At 38.4% G+C, this 20,138-nt stretch overlaps 1 protein-coding gene across 6 annotated transcripts in view; it reads right to left on the bottom strand.

The window, feature by feature from the left end:
• gpbp1l1 (GC-rich promoter binding protein 1-like 1) overlaps window positions 1-20,138 on the bottom strand; it is a 121,329-nt gene that overhangs the window by 39,361 nt on the left and 61,830 nt on the right. For 5 of the 6 annotated variants that reach the window (XM_069938778.1, XM_069938772.1, XM_069938773.1 and 2 more), the window contains exons 4-7: window positions 10,312-10,447; window positions 7,648-7,943; window positions 6,435-6,507; window positions 5,002-5,189 (exon numbers count right to left, since the gene is read on the bottom strand). In XM_069938778.1, the coding sequence (XP_069794879.1) occupies window positions 5,002-5,189; window positions 6,435-6,507; window positions 7,648-7,943; window positions 10,312-10,447 (693 nt within the window). The remainder of the gene's footprint in view (window positions 1-5,001; window positions 5,190-6,434; window positions 6,508-7,647; window positions 7,944-10,311; window positions 10,448-20,138) is intronic. The other variant, XM_069938776.1, reaches the window with a different exon arrangement.

The raw sequence follows: 20,138 nt of genomic DNA, 5'->3' as shown, positions 1-20,138 counted from the left end.
TCCGCTTTCCTCCCACTATTCAAAACGTACCGGGGATGCAAGTTAATTGGGTGTATATTGGGCGGCACAGACTCATGGGCCAAAATGGCTGGTTACCATGTTGCATGTCTAAATTTATAACATTTTTGTCATCAATTTTTGTGATCCAATTTATCTCTATCACCCAGATCACTGATATAGATGACAAACAACAATGGTCCTAGTATCGATCCCTGAGGCACTAATCAGTCACAAACCTCCAGTCTGAGAAGCAATCATCCACCACTACTCTCTGACTTCTCGAATCCAGCCATTATGGAACCCAATTCACTATTCCACAATGAATACCTAGCTTCCTTACTAATCTTCCATGTGGAGCTTGTCAAAGGCCTTACTAAAATCCATGTGGACAACATCTACAGCCTTTCCTTCATCAACTTTCCTACAAGATTGGTTAAACACGACCTACCAAGCACAAAAGTACGTTGACTATCCTTCATCAGTTTCTGACTTTCCAAATAATTGTATATCCAATCTCTTAGAACACCTTCCAATAATTTACTTACTATAGACATCAAGCTAACCAGCCTATAATTTCCAAGATTACTTTTAGAGCATTTTTTAAGTAACGGAACCTGAGCTATACCCTCCAATCCTCTCCCACCATAACCGTGACTAAGGGCATTTTAAATATTTCTGCCAGAGTCCCTGTAACTTCTACACTAGGCCTCCCTCATATATCTTGTCAGGCCCTGGGGATTTATCCACCCTTATTCACTTTAAGACAGCAAGCACTTCCTCCTCTTTTATCTGTACAGGTTCCATGACTTCCCACGATTCTGTGCCTGTTTCCTGAGTGAATACCAATGAATTTTTTTAAAATCTCCCCATCTGTAATGGAAGATTTAAATCGTGTTTTTTTTTACTTTTGCAGCCTTTGCTTCTACAAGGCTGAGAACCTGCTTATTTTTAGAATCAGCAGACATAAGCTAAATTCCACCGAAGGACCAGAGATGCTGTTATCTGACGAAAGGACATCTGTGTACCAAGAACATTTAATCTTCCTACTTGTTTTGGTCACAGACTGTCAGAGGCCTAGCCTTGATGCAAAATAAACCATTGCATTCAAAGTGATAAGCTGAAAATTGTTATTTGATAGAAGCCTAGTATGCTAGCTTGTTCGCTTATTTTTCTTGCTGTGCTTGGGTATGCAGTTTTTGGGTAATATAAGCCATGGTTCCACTGCTGAAGTTTGAGATTCTCCGAGAGGTGGCAACATCTCTCAGCAAGAACAACTTCGAGAGTCCAGCCAACGTCCCGGTCGGGGGAGGTGGAGAAACTGCTACCGGCGCCCTGACAACCTACTACAAGTGTGCAGTCGTTGCCTCGCTTCGGCAGTTGGGACCAGTCCAAGCGTTGATAAGTATAGTTGGGAAGGGTTTGCATATTGTAGTGTGAAATCAGCTTTTGAATTTGTAATAAACATTTTTATAAACTGAACTGCTCTCGGTGTGTGTGTGTCTATTTTCTTTCGGTAGCTCAAACACTGTGACCAATATAAAACGAACAAAATGAGAGGTATAAGTTTACCCAAGACACCATCTCATTTGGCTCCACACAAAGCTAACCAGCCTGATCTTCAAGGGGACCAATTTTATCCCTTACTATCCTTTTTCTCTTAATATACCTGTAGAAATTCTAAGGATTTTACTTTACATTGCAACCTCATCTTTTCTTAGCCTTTCTGATTTCCTTCTGGAGGTTCTTGCATTTTTTAAATTATATACACCTCAGGTACCTCATTTGCTCCACATTCCAAAAACTTTCCATACACCTCCCTCTTCTTCCTCATCAGATTCCCAATATCCCTTGAAGACCAAGGTTCCCTGTGCCTGCTAGCCTTGCTTTTAATCATGACAGGAACATACAAACTCTGTACTCTCAAAACTTCTCCTTTGAAGGTCTTTCACTTACCTTGCACATCCTTGCCTGAAAAACAACTTATCCCAATTCACGCATTGTATATTCTTGCTCATTTCTTCAAAATTAGCCTTTCTCCAATTGATAATCCCAATCCGAAGCCCAGACCTATTCTTCTCCATAATTAACTTGAAACTAATGGCATAATGACCACTGGACACATAATGTTCCCCTGCACATACTTCTGTCACCTGTCCTGTCTTATTCCCTAAAAGGAGGACAAGTATTTCATTCCCTCTAGTTGGTACCTCTATATATTGATAGAGAAAACTTTCCTGAACTCATTTGACAAATCCCAAAGCATCCAGCCCTTTTACAGTATGGGAATCCCAGTCAAAATCTCCTACTATCACAACCTTGTTTCCTGCAGCTGTCTGCTATCTCTCTACAGATTTGCTCCTTCAATTCTCGTTGACTATTTAACGGTCTATAAAACAACCCCATGAGTGTGGTCATACCTTTCCTGTTACTCAGCTCTACCCATGGAGCCTCTGTTGGCGAACCCTCTGGCCTATCTTGCCTGAACACAGCTGTGATATTTTCCCTGATGAGCAATGCCACTCCTCCCACTTTCATTCCCCTTTCTATCACATCTAAAGCAACAGAAGCCTGGAACATTGAGCCGCCAGTCCTGCCCCTCCTGCAACCAAGTTTCACTAATGGTCAAAAGGTCATAATTCCATGGGTCAATTCATCCCCCAAGCTCATCTGCTTTTCCTGAAATACTCCTTGCATTGAAATAGATGCACTTCAGAAAATTTACACCACATACAACCTGTGGACTTCTAACGGTGCATGCAATTTTCATGTCATCTTTTCCCTCCACCACTCCTTAATCTGCTTTGGCACGCTAGTTTCCACCCCCTTCAAATCTAGTTTAAACCCACTAGCAAACCTTTCCGCAAGGATATTAGTCCCCTTCCAGTTCAGATGTAAACTATCCCATTGGAACAGGTCCTACCTTCCCTGGAAGAGAGCCCAATTGTTCAGAAACTTAAAAACCTCCCTCCCTGCACCAGGTATTTAGCCACGTGTTAAGTTGCATTATCCTCCTATTTCTAACCTCATTAGCACATGGCATGGGTAGTAATCCCAAGATCACAACCCTGGAGGGCCTGTCCTTCAACCTAGCGTCTAACTCCCTGAACTTTCCTTGCAGGACCTCCTCACCTTTCCTACCTCTCCTATATGGACCACATCATTTGGCTGCTCAGCCTCCCTTCTGAGAATGTCAAAAACTTGATCTCGAACCCTGGCACCAGGGAGGCAATATAACATCCAGGATATTCGATCTCTTCCACAGAACCTCTTATTTGTCCCCGTAACTATGGAATCCCCTCTCATTACAGCTCGCCTCTTCTCCTCCCTTCTCTTCTTAGCCACAGGTCAAAACTACATGCCAGAGACCTCATCACTGTGCCTTGTTCCTGGTAGGACGTTTCCACCACCCACCCCTCCCCCCAATAGTATCCAAAATGGTATACTTGGTATTGAGGGGAACTGCCACAGGGGTGCCCTGCAGTGTATGTTCCCTTTCCTTCTCTTCACTATCATCCATATACCCTGAGGTGTCCCTGTAACTCCTGTCTAGCACCCCCTCTATCACCCAAATGATCTGGAGTTCATCCAACTCCAGCTCCAATTCCTTAACTCAGCTTGTTAGGAGATTCAGCTTGATGCACTTCTCGCAGATTAAGTCATCAGGGATGCTGCTGGCTTCCATGACAATCCACATTCTGCAAGAGCATTCCCATGTCTTGGCTGCCATTTCCACTGTTTCTGACTAGAGGAATAAAATATATGATATACAAAAACTATCCTTACCTGTGCCGACCTGCTGAATCATTTTTGTCCTCAGACAGGGTGGCCCTTACTACAGCTCCTACTATCCCTCACCTCTTAGCTCTTCTCGCCGAAGTCTGTTGAGCCAAAGCCTTACCTCTCTGATTCAGTTCACTCTGATGATGACCACTGCCTAACAGATACACAGCAGATGCTATCTCTATCCCTCTCCACTCTGCCCAAGAACATCCATGTCAAGCACACCTATAATCAGACTACTGTTCATGGCCTTCAATACGATAATCTCGAGCAAACTAATTCCCAAACATCTGGATCCAAGCCTTAATGCCCCCCCCCTACAATTGGATCCTTGACTTCCTCCGACAGGTAACAACAATATCGCCTCCATGGTTAGACTCAATACAAGTACTCCTTAAGGATGTATTGTTAGCTGACGATAATACTCCTCTACATCCACAATGATACAGTTAAATACCATTCCAACTCCATGTTCTAACAACTTCTACAAATGCACCAACGAAAGCATGCTGCTAGGCACATCACAGCATGTACAGGAGCTGCTCTGATCAAGATTGGAATAATATGAAAGGTATTGAATAACATACAACAAAAACTTCCCTCTCCTCCAATGGACTCCATCTACACATCCCCCTTCAAGAACATCAGCCAACATAGTAAAGGATCCATCATTCCATCGCACCAAGGACATTTTCCTCCTTCCATCGGAGTCGGGGCTCAAGTGTGTGAATGAAGTGCTCGCATGATGCACTTGCTTGATGCTAATTGATCTCCCTATTCATTGTAATCGTATACTCCCCAAATGGTGAACTATACATATCTGTATGTGATGCAAGTAGTATCCTGTTGTCCTGTTCACAGAAGACCCTTTGCTCTGTACTTGATATTTTGAAAAAAATAAATGTAAACTGAAATAAACAGTAAATACGTCAATTACTGTGGTTCTTCCCCCCCCCCCAGAATGAGAGAAAAATGTCTTCCGGAATAGGATTCAATAAGTTGAATATATTGGGAATTGTACAATTTTACAAGAGACAAACAACTCGGAAAGTTACTTGAATACCAGGATGAAATAAAATTGAATTCTGAACTCCTCAGAAATTACAAATTTCTTTCTTTAATTATTTTCTTTATTCAAGTTCACAATTACCATTCACTTTGGGGTTTGGTATGCTGTTGAAACATTGCATGAAAAATTTGAAGTAAAATAAGGTACTCTACCTTTGTTGGAGGAGCTGTAGGTTTGGGTATCAGATTTTTGTAAACACTTGGACTTGCAGTGTTTTTGTTGCTGCTTGAGAGATGATTTCCTGAGGAAAAAAAACTTGTTGAGAATATTGGTTCCTCTTTCAAAACTTTTTTGATGACCAGCATCTTGGAAACCGACTGCTTGGCACTTGGAGGATTTTCTGTGTAGACAAGGATCAAAAATGTTCACAAGTTATAAAATCCTCACGCATTTTCCTATATAGCAAATATTAAAACTTTGCACAAATTTCCAAGCTCAAGCAAAAACTGCCACTTCCCAATTGTGACTGATGCCAGAAATTGCTCAATGAACCTGAAGAGCAGGTAACAAACTTCTCTGAAGCAACATTATTCAATGCTTATCATTCATATCCATGGCAATAAGATTAAGATGCACAAATTAAGAGCACAATGCTTGGATAACTGTGAAAATTCCAGGAAAGTATTATCCCATCAATTAACTTCAAATATCTTTCAAAAAAATTTATACACGAAGATCAGTAACTGGCCTTTTTGAGCCCATACTGAGCAATTTCACCCAATTGACCTTTAGCCCTGACACATTTTGAAGGGTGGAAGGACACTGGAGCACCCAGAGGAAATCCACACCGATGCAGGGAGATTGAATAAACTCCTTACACACATGCCAAATTCAATCCCGGTTGATGGTGCTGAGTCAGACAGAAAGAGAGGGGGGAGAGAGAGCAAGGGCGGGGAGGAGCGAGGGGGGGGGGGAAACGGGCGAGGAGGGGGGAGAAAGAGAGAGTTGTTCTTGCAATTTGCAGATGGTCTCATCTGGCAGTGTGCGAGAACATGGACAGATATGTCAGCAAGGGAATGAATCATGGAATTGAAATGGGTGGCCACAGGGAGATCCATGCTATTGTGGCAGATGTAGGCAAGGTACTCAACAAAGTAATCTCCCAGTCTTTGCCCAGTTTCTCCAATGTAAAGGAGACCAAAACACGCGCATCTAATTCCATATCTGACCGCTTTTATATGCCATCATACAGGACGATCCTCCAAACTAAAAAAAAATTCATCTTAAAATTGGAGTCATCCTATATGCCAGGTCAAAAGTCCATACCTTGACAGCAAAGTCTCAACACCATTGCCATCTTGCCAAGTCTCAGCACACCTCTGCAGGGTTCAAGCACCCAGTCTGACTGCCATCAGCACTGAATCCATAGACACTTGATGACTGAGGGGACTCTCTTGCTTCACTTTCTCTGATTGCAAGAGACACTTCAGGAAATTTCTGTCTGTGAATCTGTCTGCAAATTTCGTATAGTATTTCAAGAAGTACATGCCAAGATACTTTAATACTCTTAAACATAACATTAATTCCAATATCTGTGAACCCATTGTAACATATAATGGATTTACGCATTCTACTGCCTTCTTACCCCATACTCCTGCAGGTGTGCTCACAGGTCTGCTCTGGCTCAACTGCTTCTCAGCATCAGGATTCAGAGAAGGCTGTTAAAAGAGAGTGTGTCCAAAGCCTTTAATTAACTGACAACAGAATTATCATCTTTCAAGTGCACAGTTTATGTCAAAAGAGGATTATGTTATATTTTATATTGCATATAGATATGTTTTAAAGGAGATAAATTGTGGGTTTTTTTTTAAAAAGTGTAAGTCACAAACAAACACTTCACAACACCGATCTCATTTAAAATGCTAGAGTTCAGCTCAAGCAACACAGTCCAGGCTCCCAGTGCCTTTGTAAAGAAAATGGAAACAGCTTTGCTGAAGGACTTCACAAGTATTGTGTTGGAGATACTGTGGAGTAATGGATTATTGTTTTGGAAAGCAACAGATGAACAGACTCAGAAGATTTGGTCTGGTGCCGCAGTCTTGAGTGCAGCTTGCTGTTCTAAGAGGGTCATGTGGCTTTCTCAGAGAGAGAGAAGAGAGAGAGAGAGAATTCAGTTCTACACTTCAGCAGCTGGGACTGGAACATGACAAACTGCTAAGCTTGTGGAAAAACCCCATTTTGGAAGACTGATTGAGAGTTCTGACTTTGGCCTATTCAAAGTCCTTGTGGTCCATACAAGAGGAGATGGCTGGTTGTGTGGTGTTTCGCCTGAGATAAGGGAAACAGAAAAGGAACTCTGTGATGACCTGAAAGAAAGAGGTTAGCAAGTTTCTTCGACAAGACACTGAAGTGGTTGATCAGAAGGAATCAGTTTGTGTCCAACAAGCAACAAATCTCTCTCTGAAAACTGACAAGAACCTTCCTGAGTGGCAACCATTTACCTTTCAAGCACCAAAACCTGATGAAGATTCATAAATGTTAAATTCTGTGCACAGTATAAGAATTTCCTGATACTGGTGAACTTCGAGGAGTGAGAAGTGAGATTGTACTGTGAATCAAAAGAACTTTTCTGAACTTGTACACGTTACATACACGTGTGCTTCGAATTAGAAGGGGGTTAAGTTAGGTTAAGTTAATAATAATGTTAAAGTTTAATTGTATTTTTATATTTAAAGAAAATTCAAAGCAACTTTTATTTAAGTAATCATTTGTCTTGGTGAATTTCTATTGCTGTTGGATTTTGGGGTCATCTGGGCCTGTCACAAGAGTTACTTGTTAAGAAGTTACAAAATGCTTACAAAGTCTTCCTCTTCAAATTGAAGTTTTTCATCCTTTTCTTCCTTTTTCTCTTCCTTAACCTCAACAGGAGGTTTGTCCTGGAATCCTGAGCTCTTCCGGTTATGGAAATTGCCATTCCAAAGTCTATGGCCGCCACCGCTCCCACGCTGAGTGACAGCATCGTGACTTCGAGTTACAGTGTGCCAACCAGCACTCTCCTTCCAACCTTGACTTCCAACAAGGCTAACTTGAACACTCTTAGAAACCCCAGAATCAACAGAATCACGACGAAGCAACGAAGGCTGATAGCAACCATCTACAAATTAAACAAATTGCAAAATGTTGGTCTTTTAATGTTGAAAACTGAAAATGATTTGATGAGATGAACATGCAATCAGTATATAATTTTACTGTTTTTGTTTCTTAAAATAACATTTTGTAGTCTGTGAATATTCCAAACTAAATATCAGTGAACTTGTGAATTAATTTAACATGTACATGAATTTGATTCATATTTGGAAAAGTCTGTCAATATCACAAATTTTAAAATGTTTCAAGTTCCTACTAATAAACAAAGTGTATGCTTTAATTGTACAAATTCAATGATCTTCTTTAATTAAAAAAATTCTGAAAAAAAATCAATGTTTGTGAAATCCCAAGATAAAAGCAACACATTTTGATTTTGGTTCAAAAATGTGGTGTCACTAAAGAAGTTTTCAATTAGTCCATTTAGTTTCCATGGAACTCTCAGCTGTCATATATCTGCAGTGGTGCTTGCAATGGATCGACATATTGATGTGGGAATGGGGTGTGGAACGGAAATGGTTGGTGACTGGGAGGTCCCAGTAATTGCAACAAACAGATCAAAAGTGCTGAACAAACCCATCTCCCAGCCTGTGTAGTTTCTCTGATGTAGAGAAAGCCACAAGAGCACCTGATGCAGTAGATCACCCCTGCAGATTCAGAAGTGTGGGTGCAAGTGTAGCATTTCCTGTGATCATGGGGTAGATGTCGTGGGTGCAATTAGCATTGGACCCTTCTCCGTCTCTCTCTTTTCTCATCCCTCAGTTTCCTTTCCTCCAGGTGCCACCTCCTTCCCTCTATCACTTTTTATTTTCTTTTTTGCCCTTCCACCCATATCCACCTATAACTTGCTTGTGCTCCTCCTCCTGTCCCTTCTTCCCTCTTCTCCCCACCTTTTTATTCAGACATCGGATTGCTTTATGCTCATATCTTGAAGGTCTTTGACCTGAAACATTGGTTATTTTCCTTTACCTCCTATGGACCTGCTAAGTTTCTCTAGCACTTTTGCGTGTTGCATTGCAATCACGAAGTCTATGTATTTTCCTGTTCAACAAACTCTGGTTACATTTCTTTACACACATTACTTGCTTATGCCCAAATAAGGTTCCCTCCTACCTCCCATTAATTCATTCAATTTTAACTGCATGAAAGAGTGCAAACAAAACCAGCATGGAAGGATATAATATTGTCCTTGAGAGGTTTGTGAGCCATTGTGGTACCTTTTCAGAAAGAGAATAAAACTCCAAGTTATCTTTATGACAATTATTTTGAGGGAAGATTGTGATGAGATAATCATGTTGTTTAATGTCATTTACCAAATTCACAAAGGTTTGATTTTCCACGCACACATCAAGTGATCTCATCCCCACTTTCCTGTTTGTTTTTGTTCATAACTGGCCAAATACTTAGAATTTGGTGAAACCAAGGCATTCTCAATGCAACATGTTCTTCCATTTATCATCAGTGCTGAATTTGACAGGGCAAGAATTCCTTGGAACTGGGTATTGGGGCTGAGAGTGAAGGTCAGATAGATTCTAATTGATTGGTAGATGTAGGTGACTGACAATTTGCAGAATCCTGACAGGCGCAAAGAATGATATCCAGCATCAGTGAGAGTCATCAAGCTGGATTTAAGATGAGGAAAAGCTTGGGCATAGAAAACAAAATGATTTGATTAATTGACAGAACAAAGTCATCAAAAGCAATGTGAAAGACAAGATAAAGACCACGTTTTTCTGTGTCTTCATGTTGCTTGCAGAAGAAAATTCTTACATCCAGTATAATGGAAAGCAGTCCTCAAAGAGCAAATTCTGGATGTGAAGCAACAACTAATTTTTTTATTATGGTAGTTTTAATTGTGCTTCCATTGCCAACTTCCTCTCTAAGTCAATGAGTTCTGGCAGCTCTTTAATCAAAATGAAGTTGAATAGTAGAGGGCCATAGTTCACCCATGTCAGCACCTCAAATACTACCTGCAAGTTATGGTTAACGTTTTCACTGCAATCTTTCACAAATGGTTGTGAAGGGCAAGTGAATCAAGGGTCATTCTGAGGTAAACTGGTGTTCAGATATGTCAAATTGTCTCACCATTATCAGGAGCTCTTTAGGGATTTTGAGGGATCTATGCAGTGACTGTGAATTTTTACTGTGAAGGTTTCATTTCTGAATGTAATTGCTCTTTTATCTTTAGTCACAATTAATCATTCAAATTACAGTCATTCGATTGAATGCAATTACATTTCAAAATAAAACAACTTTTGCGCTACATATACCCTTCATCAAAAAAAATTATAAATTTAAAGCATTTTGCAATACTGACTTGCAACTAAATTTTTCCAGTTTTTCATCTGGCCGTTGGAATGGTCATCATTAAGTTGTACCTTTCCTACCTCCAGCAGCTCGGAGTACACCATTACTAAAAAATCCATCTGAAGAGTTATGCCTTCTACGATTCACACCAAATCGACCATCACTGCGCGCAAAATGATCACCATGTTTCTCATTGGCCGTAGAAGACTAAGTAAAACAAAAAGTATGATCACAATTTTAAATGGAATCACATGGTAACTGCAGTATATCAATCACTTGGTTTCCTTAAACATCGGCAATAATTACTGTACATTAACTTTGGTCAAACATAATTGAAATATCACAAGCACTGTGAATATTTGTTAATCACAAAGTTAGCAGTCATGTGCAACAAGTAGTTAAAAGACAAACTGCATATTCACCTTTCCAATAGGGATCAGAGTTTACAAATAGGAAGATCTTATTACAATAGTGTTGGATGTTGCACCTTCAGAACTGCACACATCTTTGGTCCTCTTACCTGACAAAGGATCTTGTAACATTGGAGGTAGTGAAAAAGACATAAGACCAGTCTATTTCCTGGGTTGAAAAGTTCACCTTCTCAAGCAAGACTAAACAGGTCAGGTCTGTATTCTTCAGACCTGAGAAGAATGAGTGGTGACCTTGTGGAAACATATCAGAACTTAAGGGGCAACACTGTGCAGCTGTTGAGATGTTTTAGTCCGAGAGGTAGAAAGTTATAGTTTCAAGGGGAGAGTCATTTTAAAAGTATATATATTTTTCCTCATTGAGGTTGGTGAATCTCGAATTCTCTGATCCAAGAGTTGTAAAGACCTGTTCATTAGAAGTATTTAAAGCAGAGGTGCCATACAGTTTATTCCTTTTTTCCAGTGATCTTATGTTTTGTACATATTCAAGAAATGCCAAATCTAATTTTAACTGTTTTATAGTACCATTACTGTATCAGGATTTAGAAAAACATACAAAATGCTGGAGGAACTCAGTGGGTCAGGCAGCATCCTTAGAAAACAATAGATAGCCAATGTTTAAGGCTAATTCCTGATGAAGGGTTTTCAGTTCAAAACATATGACTTTCATAGATGGTGCCTGATCCAGAGTTCTTCCAGCACTTTGTGTGCTCCAGTTTTCTTGCATCTGCAGATTCCTTGTTTACCTTATGTCTTCTAAAGCTCAAGTTCACAACATTTATGATCCAGTTAAAAAAATTATAATGCAAAATAAAGTAGATTGATTTCACATTAATTGAGCAAATTCAAAAATGTTAAATATAATCTCAAATGATTCAGTGAGTAGCATGTAAAAATCATACCCCCCTGGGTCACCCACTGAATAAATTCTTTCTTACTTCGACATTATTGAAATTCTACTTGTATTGAGGTTCCTGATGAAAGGTTTACTTTTCTTTGATTGTATGCATCACCAGAGATCATTACAATTGTTTTCCCTTCCTCAACTCTGGCTTAAGGCAATTCTTCAGGTGCAATTCTTGTTTGTTTGTTATATTTCATGTTATGCAATGTATTAACACAATACCTTCACAGTTCCAGTGATCGGGACCTGGGCTGAAATCCTGTGCTGTTTGTAACAAATTTGTACTTTCTCCCCGTGTCTGTGTGGGTTTTCCCCAAGGGCTTCCTATTTCCTCCCACCATTCGAAACATACTGGTGGTAGTAGATGTAGGTTTGAAACATACTGGAGATGTATGTTAACTGGGTGTAAATTGGGTGGCAAGGATTCGTGGGCTGAAATGGCCTGATATCATGCTGAACGTCTAAATTAAAAAATTTAAATATGTCCAACAAATGATCATCTTAGAAAACAATGGGAATGAGGAAATTTGTTTTCCTTTAAGTCAAAAATAGACTGGGAAAAATAGAATTTTATTTTACTAATCTAAATATTAGGGAAATAAGTAGCATTTTTCTTTAAATATTGAAATCTCTAATTAGATAATGCATATCATACATAGGTCTTGAAAATCAATATAAAAAAGTTCAAGTATTTGAATTTACAATCAGGAAGTAAAGCTGTTTGGTGGAAGTTTAATGCAGACCAAGGAGGCAAAAGAATATGTTTACTGTATATTGAGATGAGGTCACACAACATCTAAGGGCAAGTCTAGTTCGCAACGTGGCTTCACTTAGCACTATCTTACCTAGGAAAGTTCAGATTTAAATATCATTGAATATGACTTCTGCATCGTCTCTATGCACATTTGGGTTCAATGTAAAATCAGTGTGGTTGTAAAAGAGGTTTGATGAAATGAAACAACTTGCCTTTTAAGGAAATACCAAAAGTCTCATTGCACAACTTTGAAGAAGTTTGCTCGACACAGTATCCAAGGCCCAGAATCAACATTATTTTTAAAATATTAGTGGACAATTTATTCATGGAAAACACAAAAACTCCTGGCACCTTGAGCAAAAAATAAAATGCTGGAGGAACTCAGCAAGTCTTGCAGGATCTCTGGATAGGAATAGTCAGTCTCAATAAAAAAAGTTGCTGTGCATCTCATCATCTCACTTTTTTTTTACTTGTTGCAATTAGCAGATTCTTTTGACATTCATTTTCTTTCATAATAATGGCAACATGTTAAACTAGTCTTTTGTAGCCATTAAAATGCTTTGAACATCCTTATGCCACTAAACTACTGGGGTTACAAGTACAATCCACAGGTCCAATGATCAAGGCTTGATTCTGAATAAGTGCTTTCAGTGAGACTTTCTAAGTTCTCCACATTGACTTCATGGATTTACCCTGGTTGTTCTTGCTTCCTCCCACAATTAATCTACTACTACTAAAGTTAGTACATTAATTGGCTACCATAAACTGACTGTAGGTAGCAGTAGTTGATGGGGATACAAGGAATCAATGTCTACAATTTAAAAGAAATAACAAGGCTCACTTATATGCTTCAGGAACCCAAATCCACAATAATGTAAGTTACTTTTAAATTGCTGTATGCCTAGCAAACAACTCAGAACTGGGGCAATTAGTGATGAGGGCTAAATGCTGGGATAACCATATGTCCTTATCTTGCTGATTAATTTGTTGAAAAATCCCCAGCATTAACATTAAGGCAGAAGCTGTGTCAACTTTTAAAACTAGATTACACAGGTGGATAAAGGGAATTATAGAGATTTTGGCATAGAAAAAGAAAACACAATCATCTGCATTACAGGTTACTTGAGCCAAGTTGCCCATTTCCATTATTTCCATGTATAAATATTCACATTTTCTCATAATTGTCATAAGTTACAACAATTCAATAACAACACGTTTCTAAAGCCGGCTTGACTTGCTCCATAAAAGTGACAAAGATTTAAAAAACACAACATCTCGGGTGTGGAATATAGACGACACTTTCCAGGTTCTAGTATCTCCTAATTTCAAAGCATCATCTTTAAGGAAATGCGAGAGGGCGATATCCTGAATTACTATCTTCTGAATCCAATGAACCAAACTTTGTTGATGCAGCTTTATGTAGCTTTAATTCTTGATAAAACGGATAAACATTTTGCCTAATCACATTATTCATAACAATGAATAAACAGAGCATTTGGCTATATTTAAAGATATAATGATATTTAACTTCAATGAGATATACAAGAAGAAATAAAACAAAATAAGATGAATTCAAAGAAAATCATCTCGAGCTTACATCTCCATGGTTCGTTGAAGAATGAGATGTAAGCTCTTAGTCTGTGTGGTTATTACAACATATTACATCATAGTCACTATGGTAACACTACTCTTTCTTAAAGAGCTAGGGTACAAAATTAACTAGGTTTTAACCTTTACATTCCAGCCCCTAATTATTATAATCGACATTAATGACTAATATATAATAATTACTATTACAGACACAAGTAAATATGGCAAGTATAGGATTAGAAATCAAAACTTTCTACTTCTTGTAAAACACACATTTTAGTAATAGGTCTATTTAAGGAACCAGGCTTGATTTTACTCCACACTTGCCAAACACCTTTCTTGTCCAGAATTGTATCCACAATTTTCCCCAGCAACCAGGAATTCCTTGGTGCAGAATCGTCCATGATAATTACAATGTCTCCACATACAAAATTGCATTTCGCTTTAGACCATTTTTGTCTTTTTTGTAACCATGAAAGATATTCTTTAATCCATCTTTTCTAAAATAAGTCTGCAATAAACTGCATTTGTTTCCATTTGCGTCTCACATAAATATCTTCTTTCTGAAACTGACCTGGAGGCATTAAAGGTTTAGATTTAAGAAATAGGAGATGGTTTGGTCTAAGTGCCTTGATTTCATTTGAATTGACAGAAATTTTCATTATTGGACAAGTATTTAAAATAGCTTTAATTTCACACAATGCTGTCCGAAGATTGTCATCATTGAGTATTTGAGTATTCAAAATGGAATTAAGGATTTTCTAGATGTATCTAATCATTCTTTCCCACACACCTCCATGATGTGATCCTGTGGGTGGGTTAAATATCCAATAATTTTTTTTCTGAAGTAATGCATCATAAATTTGATGTTGATTTCAATTTTGAATTATCAGAATCTAATTCCTTCACTTGACCATGTCTGGTGATAAAATGTCAAAGAACATTGATAAAAGAGTCTGTATCAAGTGGTGACGCTATTTCAATATGAATTGTTCTCATCATCAAACAAGTAAAAACAGCTCCATGTCGTTTTTCAACACTTCTTCCTTGTTTTATTTGCAAAGGACCAAAATAATCAACTCCCATGTACGTAAATGAGGACTCATTAGGCGAAACCTGATTCGCCATTTGTTGTTGTCCAGTTTAGCATTTGCATGTGAACAATTAACACATTTTGCTATCTCATTATCAAACACTTCTTTTGATAAAAATGATTTATCTCCAATTCAGCATGCAAAACCTTCTTGACCTCATTAATTCTGTTCGTCACAAAGGTACAAAACCTCATGGTTTTATTATTAATGTATTTAAGTACTTTTCTTTGGGTCGATCCTTGCATCAGATGAAATGGTGCAGCCAAGGTAGGTAAACTGGTTGACCGTTTTGAGTTCAGTGTGCCCGATGGAGATGTGGGGGGGCTTGTGGTCATAGTGGGGAGCTGGCTGATGGAGGACCTCAGTTTTCTTCAGGCTGACTTCCAGGCCAAACGTTTTGGCAGTTTCTGCAAAACAGGACGTCAAGCGCTGAAGAGCTGGCTCTGAATGGGCAACTAAAGCGGCATCGTCTGCAAAGAGTAGTTCACGGACAAGTTTCTCTTGTGTCTTGGTGTGAGCTTGTAGGCGCCTCAGATTGAAGAGACTGCCATCCGTGCAGTACCGGATAGATAGACAATAGTCTCGCCAAGGCAAATAGCGCCTTTGGAAGACTACACAAGAGAGTCTGGAAAAACAACCACCTGAAGCAACACACAAAGATCAGCATGTACAGAGCTGTTGTGATACCCACGCTCCTGCTCGGCTCCGAATCATGGGTCCTCTACTGACATCACCTACGGTCCTAGAACGCTTCCATCAGCGCTGTCTCCGCTCCATCCTCAACATTCATTGAAATGACTTCATCACCAACATTGAAGTACTCGAGCTGGCAGAGTCCGCAAGCATCGAATCCATTCTGCTGAAGACCCAACTGCGCTGGGTGGGTCACGTCTCCAGAATGGAGGACCATCGCCTTCCCAAGATCGTGTTATATGGCGAGCTCTCCACTGGCCACCGAGACAGAGGTGCACCAAAGAAAAGGTACAAGGACTGCCTAAAGAAATCTCTTGGTGCCTGCCACATTGACCACCGCCAGTGGGCTGATATCGCCTCCAACCATGCATCTTAGCATCTCACAGTTCAGCGGGCAGCAACCTCCTTTGAAGACCGCAGAGCCCACCTCACTGACAAAAGACAAAGGAGAAAAAACCCAACACCCAACCCCAACCAACCAATTTTCCCTTGCAACCGTGCCTGTCTGTCCCGCATCGGACTTGTCAGTCACCAACGAGCCTGCAGCAGACGTGGACATACCCCTCCATAAATCTTTGTCCGCGAAGCCAAGCCAAAGATTTAAGTACTGATGTACTATCAGTCCAAAACATAGAATCTGCTTACTCCATCTGTAATTCTCTTCTTAACATCGTGTCCATTTTGCTCGCCATAGTAGTGGCAATTAATTCCATTCAAGGCCTTGTGACTGGTTTTAATGGAACCACTCTGGATTTTCCCATTATAAATCTACAATGTATTCGCTCTTGCTCTTAGTGCTTTTGCAGTGCTAAATAACCGACGGGACCAAAACCACCTTCACCTGCATCAGCAAAATGGTGTAATTGAGCAAATGTGGCATTACAAAGTCAGCAAGTTTAAAACATCTGTTGACTTCAAAATTCTCCAACATTTTAAGACTCAATCCAATTCATCCAATCTTGTGTGAAGAGATCTGGTATAGTTTCATCCCATTTAAATTTTCTTCGCAATATTCCCAAAGGATAATATATTGATATATTTTATCACTCCATTGCACCCATAGAATTTTTTCGACAAGTTGAACATCACAATCCAACTCAAAATGTTCATCTCCTTTGCTCTTTCTCCCTCAGAAATAACAGCCAACACATCTCAACTGTTGCTAATCCATTTTGTAAGGAAGAAACCTCCTTTATTACAGATCTCTTTTAACTCATGATAAAGATCTATTGCTTTTTTTTCTGAAGCCATTGAAGTAAGACAATCATCAACATAAAAATTATTTTTGATAATTGCTCTTTATTATCAGCATATTTCCTGAGAACGAAATTTGTTCAACTCGGCGATTAAGTTGCTTCAAATAAATGAACTGTCATTCTGTATTCAATCATATCTTTACTGTAATCGCCATAAGACCACCATAACAATCTTGGAAAAAAATCACGATCTGCTGATGGTACTTTCACTTGATGAAACATTGCTCTAATATCTGCAACAATATTATAATTGTTCCAAGTAAGCCCATTGTAGGGCTCTTTACAAAATCTTATCAGAACACCTATTAAAGGGGGCGTGGCAAGATGGCCTAAGGATCAGACGTGCCTTCCAGTCCTCTCCTGACTCTATCTTATTGTTTTGTCTAGAAATGCCCGTTAAAATTCTTTTAAAGTTTAGATAATTTCAGTGCTGTTAATTTAACTTCTGATGGTACAATTGATGGAAAAGAGAAAAAAAAACGACAACAGATCATCAAAAAACTACATTTTCCAAAAGTTCAAGTTTTGGAGCCTACCTACAGGAAAGACACCGGGACTCAGCGTGAAATGGATCCCAGGAGAGAGGTACAGTGTTCGGATGTAGAGCTCTATGTTACATCGGTAGAGCCCCCTTAAGAGGGCGCTAAACAGACTTTAGAACAAAGAGTTACTCAAAGGCATTTGTCAGCTGTAGAGGTGGCGCTGCAAACTGCATCTCTTGAAATACAAGAACCTATACAACTTGATGTACTGGGAGAATTTAATACATTATTGACTGGGGAAAAACCCGGCCAGCGTCCTCCAGTCATTGCTGGAGAGGCTGTGGCTAGGGTTTCCACACGCAGTCATACCACAAGGAAGGCAACCAGAATGAAGGAAGGAATAGAAGATCCTTTGGAGAAGAAGCAGGAATCTGTTGAGCCAAAATCTCTTCCAATTGAAAAGATTTTTGTGAATCTTGAATCTAAATTATCTTATACAATGCAGGTATTATTCAAGATTATGAATGAACTTGGTACTAGGTTTAATACTTTGGTGAAAATACATTCTCAACAGATGGCTGAGTTTGGAGCTTTTAAGCTTGAAGTGAGAGATAAATTTAATTCGTGTAAAGAAGATATAGACGAAATACAGGATCAAGTTTTTGATGTGACCAAAATGGTCGAAGACTTACAAACTCAAAATAAAAATGTGGTGAAAAAGATCCAGACGGAACAATATAAAGATTATTGGTTTGCCGGAAGGTATGGAGGGACCAGACCCAAGAAAATTTTTTACTGAATGGATTCCACAGGTGCTGGGTCAAGAACATTTCCCGGAAGGTATAATACTGGAACGTGCTCACAGAGCCTTGCGTAGAAGACCTATTTCAGGTCAAAGTCCAAGACCTGTTTTGGTTCGTTGCTTGAATTATTACGACAGAGAAATAATTTTACGAGTGGCTATTAGAAATACACAACAGAGAAAATCACCCTTGATGATTCAAAATAATCGAGTTTTCTTCTATGCGGATTTGAGTCAAGAAGTTATGTTCCAACGACGGGAATTCAATTCTGCTAACCCTAACCCTAACCCCACTCAGTTTCAACAGAGACATAGTCCGCCGCGATCTCTAAGGAGACAAGAGATGGAAGAGCCGTGCTCCAAGAAGGAATGGTTGTAATGGTGACTCGGCAGTTGGAGCTAATTAATTTCTAATGTTTTTTTTAAAAAAAGGGATATTAAATAATGATGATGTTAGTTTAAGATGAAGTGAGAGTTGGTAGGAGAGAACTGGATAGGCACTATTTCCTGAAAGTCATCTGCTACGTGAGAGTTATCTCACACCCATTTTTTTTTGGAGTTACCGCATTGCGCGGTTTAGACGGGAGGGGGTATTTTTAACCTCCTACCCGTTTTTTTTTCCCTTTTTTTTGTATTATTAGATTAAAGAGTGAAGGGGGTTTTTTTGTTTAAATATAAAAAAAAGCATAAGAAAGTATTTGATTGTTTAAAAAACTAAAAATTGATGTGGTTTTTTTTGTAAAGTTTATTCAGTAGATAAGGAATATCTGAAATTTAAATGTGAATGGGATGGATAAGTTTTTTTTAATATATATTTTTTCTTTAACTTTAAGGTGAAAGGAGTGGTAATTCTGATGTATATTATTTTGCTATTTTAGTTATAGAACGAAGGGAATAATGGTGAAAGTTATAAATTGAATTGTACAATTTTTAATGAGGCTTGAATTTTGTTTGTGGTTTATGCTCCATTTGTTGAAGATATAGATTTCGTTGTAGATGCGTTTTTATTATTCGGATATCTGAATTTTAACGTAATGATTGGGGATATTTAAATGTGGTATTGGAGCTTTTATTGGCTAACTATTTAAGAGTAAAAGGGAAAAATGGTGGAAGAGTACTAAAATTGAATTGTACAATGCTTAATGAGGTTTGAATTTTGTTTTAAGATGGTGATTTATGTGACTAATATGATGATAGATGTGAAGTTAGTTGATATTTGGTGAAGGTTTATCTCTAGAGAGAGTTTTTTTCATGCTACAATTTTTTTTATAAGAATTGATTATTGTTTAAGAATTTTTGATAGATAATGTTACTAACTTTACTAATTTTTTGTATTAAGTTTGAGTTAAATATATGTTTCATCTTAACTCCGTTTGTTAAATATATGCACTTAAGTTTGATTTAAATATGTTTTTTAAGTCTGATATTTTAGTATTAATTACTTTTCTTTTTGTTAGTATTTTAATCGGTTATGTTTTTGGTTTTATTTGTAAGTGGGTTTTTTTCTCACATATATTATTAACTTTATTAATTCTTCACTCTTTATTTTGGGGGAAAGGGGGGGTTGGACTAATTTGAGTTGGGTTATTAATGTGTAATAATTATTGGGGAGAGTATAGTTTATTTAGATTACTGATATTGTATTGTAATTTTATTATTTTATTCTTAATTTTTTTTTAATGTAATCCTATATGTTATTCATGTTATAAAATCTTAAATAAAGTTTAAAAAAAAAGAACACCTATTAAAAGACTGGTTAAGTCTGGACCTTGTAAACGTTGAGAAGTCAATGAAATTCCTTGAAATGATGCTCCACAAACAAATATTATGCGTAGTTTCTCCTTTTATGGATGTATAACTCCATGATGAGGTAAATACCATTTTCTACCATCTTT

Source organism: Narcine bancroftii, chromosome 5, assembly GCF_036971445.1.
Source record: "Narcine bancroftii isolate sNarBan1 chromosome 5, sNarBan1.hap1, whole genome shotgun sequence".
Classification (NCBI taxonomy): Eukaryota; Metazoa; Chordata; class Chondrichthyes; order Torpediniformes; family Narcinidae; genus Narcine; species Narcine bancroftii.
The sequence above is the reverse complement of the archived record's forward strand: the minus strand, read 5'-3'. Positions and strand labels throughout refer to the sequence as shown.